At 43.4% G+C, this 15,426-nt stretch overlaps 1 protein-coding gene across 5 annotated transcripts; it reads left to right on the top strand.

The window, feature by feature from the left end:
* The first annotated feature begins 863 nt into the window (after positions 1 to 863).
* On the top strand, positions 864 to 13,135 carry atn1 (atrophin 1). 5 transcript variants are annotated; one of them, XM_047810978.1, is made up of 10 exons: positions 864 to 1,360; positions 4,028 to 4,114; positions 4,483 to 4,584; positions 5,007 to 5,117; positions 5,278 to 7,775; positions 8,027 to 8,255; positions 10,134 to 11,451; positions 12,026 to 12,154; positions 12,475 to 12,563; positions 12,668 to 13,135. In XM_047810978.1, the coding sequence occupies exons 2-10, from the start codon at positions 4,088 to 4,090 to the stop codon at positions 12,782 to 12,784; spliced, it is 4,620 nt and encodes a 1,539-aa protein (XP_047666934.1). In that variant the 5' UTR covers positions 864 to 1,360; positions 4,028 to 4,087; the 3' UTR covers positions 12,785 to 13,135. The 5 variants fall into 5 exon arrangements, with proteins under 5 accessions (XP_047666934.1, XP_047666933.1, XP_047666938.1 ...); XM_047810977.1 differs by having other exon boundaries at positions 865 to 1,360; positions 10,131 to 11,451; XM_047810981.1 differs by having other exon boundaries at positions 869 to 1,360; positions 10,131 to 11,451; positions 12,428 to 12,563.
* Positions 13,136 to 15,426: the final 2,291 nt, after the last annotated feature.

Consider the following 15,426-nt stretch of genomic DNA (forward strand, 5'->3'; position numbering starts at 1 on the left):
GGAGAAACTGAGAGACAGAAGGACAGACAGACATTATATACATATATACACACACACATCTATATTTTAATGATACAATAAAAGCGTTACGATTGTTCCACGTTTTTGTCCTACATGATGTGTGAGTACCTTTTACGAATGGATTGGGCAAACAAATGGACAAAGTGCTGTCCAGTGTACACTTTTTTGCACTCTCCCATCATGCACCAGGAACAAAGAGGGATGGGCTTCCATCATTTCATGTTCTGAGGGGACATGGCTGTATTTCTATAGCCAAGTCCTCATACTTAATGAATGTTCTTTCAGCACCTGCTTTATCCTGATCAGGGTCATGGTGGATCTGGAGTCAGTCCCATCCCATGTAAAGCTGGGTGTCAGTTTTTGTTAGCAACAATACACACACACACACACACACACACACACACACACACACACACACACACACACACACACACACACACACACACATATGGTTCTGGCTTCTGTAACGCAAACAATATCAGGATCCATCTTTGTCCAAAAGATGTTCCATAACTTCTGTGTTCGTGGATCACAGGCAGTCTTGATAACTGGCCAACTTAATGAACAGGTAGCTAATAACTAGTTTATGTGGTAAACAGATGTGTAAACATAAACAAATCAACATATAAAGCCAGCAAGAGCAGGTTCCTCTTCAGGTAAAACATTTGATCCCTAAACTTGTACAGTTGACCCTTTGCATTGATTTGTTAGGCCACACACACACACACACACACACACACACACACACACACACACACACACACACACACACACACACACACACACTTCCTCTCAGTCTTCGTTTCTCATTCTTAAGAATATGCAAATATGCAAATCATATGCAAATCACACATGCATCCGTCATACAGTCTCCCTCCTTCCCCTCGTGCGCGTCTCCAGTTCTTCTTAGCCGTGGAATTTTTTAGCTCGTGCCCGCTGCTCGAAAAAAGAAGAAGAAACACGGAGACAAGGAAAGGGAGAGGGAGGTGGAGAAAATAGGGAAGAAAGGGGGAGGAGGAGGAGGAAGGCGCACGCACGCGCGCATCAGTGTGTGTGTGTATGAGTGCGTGTGTGTGTGTGAGAGAGAGTGTGTGTCTATGAGTGTGTATGTACAGTCAGTCCGGTTTTCCTGCTGTGGAAGAGAAAAGAAAAAACGGAAGAAAAAAAAACCCACCCAGAGAAAGATATGCATGATTTTGCAAAGCATTCATGATGGAGAGCTGGAGCGTGCACGCGCCACATGCGTGTGTCCGCGCGCGCGTGCGGTAGGAGGAGAAAAAAACGCGGGGAAAGAAAAGAGAGAAGGAAGGAGGGATTCGGCATCGCAGCGCGAGCCTAGGTAAAGAAGAAGAGGGGAGAAAATGGATGGATACTCCTCCTCCTCCTCCTCTCCTTCTACTCTTTGTGTGTGTGCGTGTGCGTGTGTGTGTGTGCGTGCGCGCGCGCGCCTGGCTGCCAATGTGTATGTACTGTGTTTCCACTCTAGCTCGCGGAAGAATGTCTGCTGTCTGTGCTTGTGTGTGTGTGTGTGTGTGTGTGTGTGTGTGTGTGTGTGTGTGTGTGTGTGTGTGTGTGTGTGTGTTCTGTTCGCCATGCTTGTGCGACTCCTGCTAGCTTCTGCTCTGTGGAGAAAAGATGGCAAAGGGGGTGGAGGGGTGCGATTCGTGCTGCACGCGCGCACACACGCGCATGTGCGCTGCATTATTGTGTGAGATCCAGAGGTGGCCTGCGTTACAGCGGCAGCTCGAGACCAGTGAAGCTCCACTGCAGAGCTGCAGAATGCATACAAAAGAACACGCGCGTGCGTGTGTCACAGGCAGACCTGTGTGTGTGTGTGTGTGTGTGTGTGTGTGTGTGTGTGTTTGTGTGTTTGTGTGTGTGAGTGTATGTGTGTATATGTGTGTCTGTGTGTCTATGTGTGTATGTATGTGTATGTGTGTGTGTGTGTGTGTGTGTGTGTGTGTGTGTGTGTGTGTGTGTGCATACAGAATAAGCTATGGTTTTATTCTTGTGTGTGTTTGTGTGGACAGAGTTATGTTTCTTATTCTGTGTGTGTGACATTGCATGTTACATACAAGCCTGCCACCTCTGTGTGTGTGTGTGTGTGTGTGTGTGTGTGTGTGTGTGTGTGTGTGTGTGTGTGTGTGGACTGACCTATATTATTTATACCTGTCTATTCGTGTTTCCTCTGTCTAAATGTGCATGCCTGCGTGTGTGTGTGTGTGTGTATATTGAGCTATGTTTATTAAGCTTCTCTATACACAAGTGTGTGTTTGTGTCCAAGTGTATAATTATGCGATTGTCTATTTGTGCATGTCACACACAGATGTGCGTAACATGTTTGTTCATTCACGTGACTGTGATCTGAAATACAAAGATGAGCCAAGAGGAATTATATTAAATGAATTACACATGCTGCACTGAGTAATATTTGACCTTACACATATTGGGACATAACGTTTTATTTGGACGTATGTCCACATCTGCAGCCAAGTCTCCCTGGCAGAAGTTTTGTGCTAAAATATCCCAGTACTTAACAGAATTTTTTATGTCATCCATCTTTACGAGAGGCCCTGATCCACCAGCCACAAAACAGCTCTAAAGCCTCACTGATCCACCACCATTGTTTTTAATGGGTTTGGGTTTATTTTTTCTTTCTTCCTTCTTTTCTTTCTTTCTTTCTTGCCTAAAATCTGATAGTGTTTGCTGCCTAAAAGGCTTGTGTCATCTGACCACAGCGCATGATTCTAACTGTAGCTCAGAATTTTGTGGGTTGCTCTCATGGCCCCTTTTGTTTAAGGCTTGTTAAAGAGGTGGCAGTATTTGCATTGGCTGTTCTTTAGAGGTTTCAATCATCTTGCCATTCTATTGTTTATTTTAATCTTGTGAATAGAGGAAATTTTGTTTGCGTGTATGTGTGTAGATACATATGTTAGTGGGTACGCATCTATGCAATCGTGTGCGTTTTCAGACCAACGTATTTGAGATCCTTAAACACACTTCTTTCTATTTGTATGTGTGTGCTGTCAGTCCTGGGGTGTTAAGATTTAATTGTCAAGCTAAATATAGTATCATTCTCTAAATAAAGTGTGTGTGAGTGTGTGGGCCCTTATGAATGAAAGTCAAGGCCTCAGTTTATATTTCTCTTTCTCTCTTTTTCCGTTGACTCGCTGAATGTACGGCATCAAAAACAGGTCCTGTCTTATTACTGCTTTCAAAACCAACTCTATCGACTCCCTATCACCTATGACAGAGGTGTGAATTGCAGGTTTGCGCAAACCTCGAATAATCTGTGTTCTGAGGTGGGGCATGGGGAACGGTGCTAGATTTGTAGCAAAAGGACATTTTAAAAATAAGTAGTGAAAAAAAAAACTGTGATGATGAATGCTTAATTCCGATTGGTCAAAAGGTGTTGATTCATTTGCACAAGTTGCATTTAATGTGCTGATTTGATCTGATCTTTCGCATCGGGCTACATCACAACACCCTTCATAGAACAGATTGCCTCTGATGTATTTGTTTTATTATTACATATATGATACACAAAGTGGCACAGTATCTAGAGAAGTCAGAGAATCCAGAAATTCACTCCAGTGGACCTGATTGTGTTACCATTTCTATTGTGATTGGCTCTTTAGAGCTAATGTTATTCTCTCTAACTATAGAGGTGAAGTAGGCCAAAGGCCTTCCCAAAACTGTCTAAACCTATTCCACCATGACCACACCCCTGAACAAAATTGAGACAAGTCACTTGCGGTCACAAGACCCTGACTTCAACCCCACTGACAACAAGAAGCTCAGTTGGGTGAGATGGTCAGGTGTCCACAAACTTTTGGCCATGTTGTAACCGTAGCTGCTGTTGCTATCAGCGATATATCAATCCTTCTGTTTGTTATTGTATACTATACGTCGTTACATGTAGAGTGATAGCTCCTTTTTCAATTGCTATGTAAGCTCACCAGCTATAGTGTTTAATATTCTTACGTGTTGTGTGTGTTTTATACAGTATTTAATCCTTTGAGTGCTGTGTATTGTGTGTTCATCACCAAATGGAAGAAATGGAGTGATGAAAACCAGAACTCACAAAGAGCCGGTGAGAGAAAAACATTCTGGATTTCGAAATGGTATTTTCATTGTGTTCAGGTCAAAGTTTCCACATGAACTTCCCCGTCGTTTTAAAACCTTTTTTCATAGTTTGCAAATTGAATCCATGCCTCCTAACCATCCCTCCATCCTAATGTTTGTCTGTCCATCCATCCGTTCATCCATCCATCCATCCATCCATCCATTTACATACCAACCACCACCATATCTGGCTGTATATTGTTTTGATCGATATTTCTCGATACTGGACTCTTATAAGACTGAGTTATCCTCTTGTCCTCTTCAATTCCTAAAATAAAGTACATATCTATCTATTTCTGTCTTTTCTTATTTTGTCTCATTCTACGCTTACCTCAGATGCCCGTACGTAGTGGCCGAAGGCGGGGTGGCAGTGAGGAGCGGAGGGGGAGACGTCCACATCCTAGCCCATCTCGAGCTGAACGAAATGATCGGCAAACGGTAAAAAAAGAAAAGAAAAAAAAACATTTTCTTCTTCTTTCATACGTTTTTTTTTCCAGCCCTGTGTTACTTCTTTGCTTCAATTTGCCTTTACAACCTGTTTGTGAATTTCTCAGCTTCTTTTCTACAATGAAACAAATAGGACATGCATTTAGTAAGTGAGGTATTTATATAAAGATTAGCATTAAGCTAGCGAAGCAAACGAGTTAGTAGTGATCATATTTGTTGTAACCATTTTCTCCTACTTATGAACCCTTGGCACCACCATGCTGCTTCCAGCCTTCTTGATCCTGCTCTGTATATAATCGTTGTTTCTTGCTTTGTCATATTCTGTTTCCTTCTCTCAAGTTATATTTGTTAACTTTAAGTATATTGGTGAAAAACATTTTTGAATGTAAAATATAATTTGGTGTGCTCAACAGAGAGCTGCAGGAGAAGAGCTTGGTTGTTTTAACAGACGACCGCAAGGTCAGGATTCATCCGAAAGCGATGGAGAGCAAACTATTCCTCCCCCGAAAAGACAAAAGGTCCAGGTATAATTTCCCACTTATCTTTTATAAAGCTTCCAATACGTTTATTAAACATAGGTAAGTGACAGAAATTGATTATGACATTGCAACTAAGGATAAAAAAATCCCTCTTTCTAAACATTTATGTATATGCGTGTTTATTTTATTTTTTTTTTACTGCAAGGACTCTTTGTCCAGTGCCCCAACATCGACCCATTCAACTGGCACAACAACTTTAGCACCGCATCCAACTTCATGCAACACCCAGTCACGAGAAAGTGACAATGAAGATGGCCAGTCACAAGGCAGCCGCAGCTCAGCCGGAGGAAGCTTAGCCAATAGCAGCAGTAGTATTAGCAGTGGGCGGGATATCGATCAGGACAATCGGTCCTCTTCACCGAGCCTCTCTGGCTCCCCATTAGCCAGTCTGGATTCTGAATCAGACTCACCGGATTCACCAAAACAAAGTGGGAAAGTGAAAGAAGGAGTGTCACCTAAACTGGGAGGAGCAGGAAGGGGCAATGACAGTGGTAGCGTTGAATGTCGGGACACTGAGGGGGGTAAGGAAGCAGAAATATCAGTACTGAAATCACCATCGACTCTTTGTCCTTTGAGTGAGACCAGCAGTGCCAGAAAGACCTACTTTCCAGTTGACCCTAAAGTAGTGCCCAAGATGGAATTCTCCAGTGTTGTTGGGGATGAGGCATTACATGGCTGCAGCCGCAGTAATATCAACCCCAAAACGGCTTCTCAGTGTGGAGGAAAGATGGTGGTTGGTGCAACAGAGTTTCCCAATGTTAGCCATGCTTCCTCCTCTGCTCTTCCACCACCACCTGCTTTGAAACCTCTCGAGGCAGGCCAAGGCACTCCTGTTGATGTTAAAATGGAGAAAGTTGAGAAATGTGATAAGGCTCCACCCTCTCTGCTACCACAGGCCACCTCCATACCCCAACAGCCCTCTGTACCTCGCCACACTCATCACTACAGCCCAACTACATTGTCGGGCAGTGCTGTTTCCAACTGCCCTGGAAACTGGGGATACACGCGTTACTCAGGTGTCCACCATACACCTGTGCAACAGCAACAATTGCCCTCTGTCTACAACCCCCCATCCTCCACCCGTCATTCATCTCATCCTCCCTACCTGCCCCCACCCCACCCATCCCACCCACACAGGGAGTACTTGCCCAGGTACAGCAGTCCAGTAGAGCGGGACAGGACTGCAAAGGACATTGCAATTAAAGATGGCACTGCTGGTTCTGGTGCACACAACAGTGCCAATATGGGAAGTGACTTTTTAACTCCTGCTGCAGGACAGAACCGTGAATTTGGAGCACCAGGCCGAGACGGGCCAACAGGGGGTCGGGAATTCCGACCAGGATTTCGGGAAAGGGATGCACTGAGAGACTTCTCTTTGCAGAATCAGAACCAGCAACATGTAGCACAGAGTCGGGACTTTGCACCTAGTGGTGCAAGTGGGTCAGGAGGTGCAGGTGGATGTCACCCAAGAGATAAGGAGGGAAGATGGGGAGAGTTTGCAAGCCAGATTAGAGAAGTAGTCGGCAGCAGCAATCCAAATAATTTAAACCAAGTAAATGTTAGCACTTCAAGTTCGAGTTTACCATCTACTTCTCCACAAAACAGTTCTGCCACCCCAAACAAAGAGTTTCAGTCAACAGTGGAGCAGGTGGGGCAAGGACATCAAGTTCCTTCTACTGGGTCAGATCCTCCCCCCACTGCACACTTCCTAAGGGAATACCCTCCACCAGAGACCAAGGAGTACCCTCCAGCAGGGTCTCAACCTTCATCTGCCCCTCATCCTGGTTCTTCCAGAGAATACCCGAGTCCCACCAGACTTGCTTCAAATATGGGCCGGGATTTTGCTGGAGGGCCTGCTGTTCCTCACCCACACTATCTGGTCCAGCCAGGCCTGACTGTCCAATCTAGGGAGAGAGAAAGAGAAAGGGAGAGGGAAAGAGAACGGGAGAACAGCGCTCCATCTTCCATTTATCACAATCGTAATCACCCACCATCTCTTTCTCCTTCCTCATCTTCTTCCACACATGGACACCAGCCTCTTGCCTCTTATCCCCCAACCTCCCACAGCCAGCCGCCTCTGCCACCATCCACACTTCCGCCTAGTCAGACTCGTCCCGGGCAGTACCCCTCCAATCAGAGTCCACCCACTACTCTCTCTCCACTTCCTAGTCCATCGACAAATCAAATGGGAGGATTTCCCACATTTTCATCAACTTCTGCACCGTCTGCAACAGGTGCGGTCACTTCCTGTTTGTCTGGGTGTCGACCGGCTCCTTATCATGGCACTTTAAACAGTCACGCTCCTTTTGCTGGTGCTTACCATGGGAATAGTAACCATAGCAGCACTTCAGCTCCCAGCAATCCAAATAGCAACAATAATGTTAACAGTCACATGCAGTTGCACTCACCTACACCCTCCAAAATCCAGCCACATCTCTGCAACCCTGTTGGTCCACCAAGTAACACCTCTACTGGTGCTGATGGCCAATCTGAGCAGTCATCTTGTTCTTTGCCACCACCTGTCATAAAGGAGGAGCCAATAGAAGAGAGGGAGGAAAATGAGAGTCCACCTTCTGTGCTTAGAAGCCCCTCACCTGAGCCAAAGGCCATCGATATTCCAATTCACGCTAGCCAATCTGCTCGGTAAGACTTTTCTGTATTTCTTAAATTTCCATAACCCTCAGTAAATTAACCTGCACTGTCACTCACATGATAAATAGATTGTTGTATATTAATATACATTATTTAAATGCCCACGTCTCTGAATGACAATGGGAAGATACTATTTTGCTAGCTTCAGTAATTTTCAGATACACATTTATTTACAGTACTGTAACTTTAAAAATGACGACACTAAATGTGCCTATTTAGTGAAAGCCTTTGTTTTTTTTTAGGTTCCACAGGGTTCTAGATCGTGGCAGTGGGAATTCATGTGTTCGCACTGATGTCATCTTCATCCCTCTGGACGGATCTAAACTCTGGAAAAAGAGAAACGAAGCGATCGAACGAGCCAGGCGAGAGGTAGAACAGAGAGCTCGGGACTTGAGAGAAAAGGAAAGAGAGCGAGAGAGGGAGAGAGAGAGGGAGAGAGAAAGAGAGAGAGACCTGGAGAGGCATTTACAGGTGAGAAAATGGCTCAGGAGGGAACAAACACATGACAATTATTAGTACAAATGTGCCATACATTTTCCCTGTAAACCCTTGTCACTTACCATTTGTCATAGGGTCACTTCCTGCGTTTTCTGTGATCCGATAGCTATCCGATGGTAAAAAGACCAGGTCTAAATGCCCTCCGAAATTGTTTCGAGATGGATATAAATGGTTCAAACCACTTCAGGAGGTGGTCTGGGACGCGTTTCAGATGAAACTGGACAGGTATAAATGAATGTGGCTGTTCAAGTCACATACGTCAGCGCTATACTCCTCCCAAACGGAAGTACGTCACTCGCAGGTGACTCATGAGTCGTGCATCGCGCCAGAAACAAATATGTTTTCCCACCAGCGATGGCTCCGATCTTTCACCCAGACGTCTCGTTGGGGCTCAAAATGCAGTGCTGCTGCCGCCAGCGAAAATGCAGCAAACACTAAATGCTGTTTTTTGTAGCATCCGCACACACCAAAGCATGTTCCATTTCAATTACCCCGGAAATGAGGTAAAATATATTAGCATTTTGGGCGGGAGTAAAAAGATCGGATCGATATCCGATTCGCCGAGACGCATTTATGTGGCCTGATGTAAATGGAACAGTTTTAACAAATCAGATAGCTATCGGATCAGAGACAACACACGAAGTGACCGGGTGTAAAAAGGCTCATAGGATTTCTCTTGTCAAGAGAACAAATTGCAGCTACAGATACTTCGGTATTAGCCATTTACTGTATCTGGTCATACCGACAGTGTCTTGTTTCCCCCGTTCTTGCTAGCTATAGCTCTCTCCTCAGTATATATGCCGTCAATCCCAAACATGAGCTGAATGAATGACTAAACTTTACTGTACAAGCAAGTACTAGCAATTTTACTAAGACATTTTAGCTTGTTTTTGTGTGGTGGAAAAAACCCAAGAAACCTTGGAGACAACCCACATGAGCATGGGGGAGAACCTGCAAATCTGAAGCACAATGGATCAATGTTTCCTGTTATGCCAGTTGTTGCATTAGCCTTTATTACCAAGTGCAGGAAAAGCCAACAGCTTCTAGTAGCCAACTGGCTGACATTGATCCCAGGTATACAGTTTAACTCTGTTAGTAGATATTTAAAATTTAGATTTTTGACATTTAGATTTTAGCGAAACATAAGAAACCAGAAGCAACTAATACACCAATCAAGCATCGCGTTAGTTCAGGCAAGCCACGCAGTGAGCTGCATCAGCTGCTAATCAGATGTTCACACGGTGCACCAATCCGGCACGACTTCTGTAATTTCCCCTCCTTTAAATCCTTGCCACTGCTGCGATCCAACACCCTCCTCCATCCCCAACTCCTCTGGCCAGAACCTATCGCCAGCTCCGATCATATTCCTCACTTATCCCCCCCCCCCCTATTTCTATTAAAACAAAACAAAACAAAAACGTAACAAGCTATTCGCGCCTCACGCAACTTCAGTTCTGTTTCTGCACAGTAACGGGGGGGACTATTCATTCCCCAGCGCAGCCTCCCTGCCCCGTCCATGGACAGATTCTCCCAGAACAGAACCATCCCGCCAACACTAACTGTACGCTCGCAATGAGCCTTCATTGACAAAGTGGTCCTGACTGAACATAAGTTAAATCAGTGAAAACACTAATATGCACTTTTCATTCCCCTTTAAACATACAGTAGTGTTCTCTCCAACCTCCTTATTTAAAATATAGCCATGAAATAAGTTTTAGCTGATCACATATACAAATATAGGAGTTGGGTATAGTGGTCTTCAAGATAACACCTCAAAACCTTGGGTAAGTGAGGAGGGGAAGATTATATCTGTGTATCTTACATATTTTTTATTTTTTCATCTCTCAGCAGAAGGACAGTAATCCTGGAGCAGTTCCCCGTCAGGGCACTTCTCTCTACTTCTCTCCTTCCTCCAATATTCTCATGGACCCTTCTTCCTCATCCTCTTCTCCCTGCATAAACCCCACCCACCACCCTGCCCACCACCCTGCTCACCATCCTGCCCACCACCCTGCCCACTCAATCCATCCATCTCATGCCCACTCTCTCCACCCTTCCCTCTCTCATTCAATCCCTCACTCCCTTCTTCTACCTTCTGTTGGAGGTCTCGGTCCATATCTTGGACCAGATACACCAGCGTTGAGGACGCTGAGCGAATATGCCCGTCCCCATGCGATGTCACCACTTGGCTCAGCCAATCGTGCTCCACCCCATTTTCACCCCCACCCCCACCCGCATGCACACCCTCACGTCCACCCCTCAATCTTCCTGTCCCAATTCCAAAACCCTGCCCTTGCTCATCCACATCACCTTCCTGCTGACGCTGCCACCACCGCAGCTATCCTTGGATTTCTTTATGGAACTGGCTTGGAAGGAGGCCATGGCCACCCTGGGGTGGGGCCGGTGGCAGGGCCCGGTCCAGGAGGAATGGCAGGGCTAGGAGCCGGACTCGGAGGGATGGGGTTTCCCCACTCAGTGACGGCTCACAGGGAGCGAGTGAAGACAGGGTTTGACTTTAAAAGCGAATTTGACTCACATACGCACTCTCATTCACACTCCTTACTGCTAGGAGGAGGTGCTGGTGGTGGAGCTCCAACCAGTGAGGTTGCGCTTTATGGAACTCCTCCACCACCAGCTCCGCCCCCTCAATCCCTTGCTACAGTTGCAAGAAATCCGAGCGCTGTATCTCAAACGTTGTCAACCCCACCAACTTCTTCTTTGTTACCACCTTCCTTGCCTAGTCATGCCCCTCCCAATGTAAACCCTATAGGTCCTGCCCCTCCCCCTCCTCCCCCTGCACCTCCCCCACCTCCTCCTGCACCCACAGCTTCTTCTGTTCATCATCCCTCCTCTCACTCCTCCCATCCTACCCAGCCCTCAGCCCCTGAAGGTTACTCTGCTCCGAGTCGGACGCCACCTAGCACAGAGAGAGCAAGAAGCGTGGAGAGAGAGAGGGAGAAGGAGAGAGAGCGAGTACTGCCAGGTGGAGACAGGGAAAGAGGAGCCCCAGCAACCCCAGCTGGGGGTGGAACCTCAGGAGGAGGTGGGGCTTCAGGAGGAGGTGGAGCAGGAGAGTCTATGGGGCGACTGCAAATGCTAAATGTGACTCCACATCATCACCAGCACTCACACATTCACTCTCACCTGCATCTACACCAGCAAGATACAGGTAAATGTCACACACCACACCTTTGGTGTTGATATGATCATATTAATAACATCCACAGATTGGAAAAATTTAAGGAGAAAATAAGGAGTAACAATTGTAACATTCACATAGACAAACCAAAGCGCACATATAAACGGTAATATTATCTAGATACTGAGCTTGTTATTGCTACTTGAAAGCCAAGTTAATCATTCAAATGTGCTGATGGGGAAAAAAAGTAGTTTTTATCACAGACAAAATCCAGGTTTACTTATATTACATAAATGTCCGTTAAAAAAAGAATACACCTATTTGACAGGCTAGCTGTAAATATTGTAATTTTTATATTAATTACATTTTTATCTAATGGTTAAAAACAAGGAAATATTAAGAAATGTATAAAATAAGTATAGACATCATTAATTTTAAATTAGCTGTAAAATATAAAAAATATATATATATACATTTTATACTGCAGAAAACATAAAAACAAATTATAATACAATCAAGAAATCAATTAATTCGAAATAATTTTTTTTAAAAGATTAGATTTCAGCACTGTTTTATTTTTTCCCCCCATATATATAATTTACAGCACCTAGCAGCGTGCACCCGCTCATTGATCCGTTAGCGACGGGAGCTCCGTTACCACGGCTACCGTATCCAGGATCCATCATCACACACCCGCTCACAGAGAGCGACGTACTGCGACAGCAACTCTTCGGTAACACACAGTGCTGACACACACCTCTTGTAACACACAGTTCTTAAAAAAAAATCTAACAAACAAAAAAATAGATCTTTAGAAATATGAGATTAGAAATTAGAATGTTAGGAATTAGGAATATCCCACAATATAGTGTGTGTGTGTGTGTGTGTGTGTGTAATGTTAAGATGTGAATGTTTTCACCTGTTATTGTGTAAATGAGCTGCTATAGAGCTGACCCATTTGCAAATGTGTGTGTAAATGTGTGCGCGTGTGTGTATGTGTGTGTAGGCGCTCCGTTCCGTGATTTACCCCCCCACTCCTCCATGCATCATCAGAACACAGAGCTACAGATCCAGAGACTTGCACTGGAGCAGCAGTGGATCCATCACCATCATCACTCTCTCACACAGGAAGAGTATTACAGGTACCCCCCCCCCCCCCATATATATATACACACCACACACACACACGCACACACACACGGATCCAGGTACATCATTAATGCCCTTTGTTTGATCTTCACTGCAGCCACCTGAAGAAGGAAAGCGACAAAACGCTGTGAGTGTGGAACCGAGCGACGGAAAAACACGGGAAAGTGCAAATAAACAAATGAAGGAAGTGACAGGAGTGATCACAATCTCTTGACACATAACACAACAACGGTCTGACAGTCTGAGTGCACACTTCTGACACATTGTTTATCAAACATTAAGGTTAGTCATATTACTTCGACACGGCAGTACAATGCGTTCTGATGGCTGAGAATGACCGCTCACGATAATGTGTATACCACCGCTATGTAAAATACTTGTTTCTGATTGGCTCAAAGGTGACCATCATATTATATAAGCATCATATAAAATGGAGCAACAATTTGGCTGTGTACAGAAATATTTAGAACTTGTGACCAAGAGTCCAAGAGAAACGTCGGCATTTGTGTAGTGAATGTTCTTCGTATTTAGACTTAAGTGTGTGGGTCACACTTTGAGGGTAAAATAAAAAAAAAAGAGACCAATACAGCATTGTACAAATGAACACTAATATTAGCTTACTATACTGTGTATCTAGTAGCTATTAATAATAATTCTATCATTTTCTCTTTTAAGTTAATACAACGATAAAACACCAACAATGAAGAAGCCACAAAGAACGAAATTCTCTGTCCTGAAAACTTTAATGTGGTGGAAAACCACTAAAAACTGTTTACTGTGATTGTTTACAAAGCATGGAAACAACAAGTTGGTTTGTTAAATAAGTTTTTAACCCATTTCAAATGTGACCAAGTAGAACGTCATCCACACGAAACACTATGAACTGGTTGTTGCTATAGAAACTCTGCGCTTCACCATCCCACCAATCAGAGAGGAGAATTCGCCAGTGGTTTAAGTTAATGAATTAAATAATTCCCCTTAAATGGCACTCTGTACTGTAGATTTTTTTTACACGAATTTCAGGTTTAAATATTATATAGCATTTCTCGGGACTAATAACTTGTCATATTAAACAAAATGCTCTTGAAAAGAAAGCAAGAAAAAAAAAAAAGAAAACATGTTTGCTAGAAAGGCACTCATAAAAAGTTTAATCATCTGCTAAATCTAACGAGTTGTTCAGTTTTGTTTACACAACACAGCTAGTTAAGTGCGGAACTTTAGTTAGCGAGGCCGTTTGCTTGAAGAAGTCTGTGGATTGTTGAAACATCAGAACACGTTTTTCATTTATGGCTAGAAGAAATTTTCCCTCAAATGATGAGATTTTTAATATCCAATATTGAATGCATTGTACGGTGTCAAGTAAAATGAAATCAGTTCACTGACGCCAACCTTCACCAACGAACACCTTCAAAAGTGGGTGCGTATCAGAAGGGGAAACTTTTTGACCTATCAAAGACGTAAATAAGGACAAACGCTGGATTACTGATGTAATAAACAGTCATTGTCGTGCACTCAGATGTTGAGATCCAGCGACTAAATCAGACTTTCTCTTTTTTTGTCTTTGCATGTAGCTATAAACAAGCAAACAAACAAACAAATGAAAAAAGCCCTAACATTTTAATTTTTGGGCTAATACTTAAAAAAAAAAAAAAAAAAAAAGTAATTTTTTTTTCTAGTGACTCGCTCTGAGGAAGCGAGCGTGTACTCGAGTGTGCATGTGTATCTACACTCCGCTCTCATACACTCTTTCTTTGTAGTATTGTTCTTAATTATTATGATTAATATCAATGTTGTCAGTGTTTGTTAATAATTATGTAATTATATAAACATTATTTTGTGTTTTGACATATTTTTTTACATTTTCATGGTACCGTTTAGTTTTTATTTTTATTTAGAATTTTACTTGTTGGGTGGGGAGGAAAAAAAATTGCAAGATTCCAATCAAAAGGAAAAAAGTCTGGAAATCTGGGAAATAAAACTTTTTTTTTCCTAAAGATGTGTTTAATTGGTGTTATTATTATTATTATGTTTTAAAATGTGTGTTTATAATGTTTACACAATATGTGATCATAATGAAATAATACATTTAAAAAAACCTCTAAAATAAAAAAAATTCCTGGGGGGCACGATGGCTTAGTGGTTAACACGTTCGCCTCACACCTTTAGGGTTGGGGGTTTGATTCCTGCCTCCACCTTGTGTGTGTGGAGTTTGCATGTTCTCCCCGTGCCTCGGGGGTTTCCTCCGGGTACTCCGGTTTCCTCCCCTGGTCCAAGACAAATTGTCCGTAGTGTGTGATTGCGTGAGTGAATGAGAGAGTGTGTGTGCCCTGCGATGGGTTGGCACTCCCTCCAGGGTTTATCCTGCCTTGATGCCCGATGACGCCTGAGATAGGCACAGGCTCCTTGTGACCTGAGAAGTTCGGATAAGCGGTAATGAGTGAATGACTGAATGAAAAAGAAATTCCAAAATATGAACTTGAGCTATGTATGTACCAAGAACGACATCCTACTGCTGTATTACCATGTTGAAGCCTTGGGGAAATAATAAGAAATGATCCACACACTAGGGACAATTTAATAAAAACAAAGTGATGTTATTCTTAGAAAACAAAAAACGTTTAACTTATATTACATATGATACAGATAATTTACCTGTGATAAATATTCCTACGCTGTAGTACATGCGATTACCAGCTACGACCACTAGGTGGCAGGAAAGCTGCATTTTCTGTCCAATTCTGACTTCAAGTCATAAACAGTAGCAAAAAATATTAACGCGTATAAAATAAAAACAAACTCAAACGCAGTATGATACTTAAACGTAACTAAGAAAATTATTTCCATCATAGATCATTT

The sequence above is a fragment of the Tachysurus fulvidraco genome, chromosome 3, assembly GCF_022655615.1.
Source record: "Tachysurus fulvidraco isolate hzauxx_2018 chromosome 3, HZAU_PFXX_2.0, whole genome shotgun sequence".
NCBI classification, from domain to species: domain Eukaryota; kingdom Metazoa; phylum Chordata; class Actinopteri; order Siluriformes; family Bagridae; genus Tachysurus; species Tachysurus fulvidraco.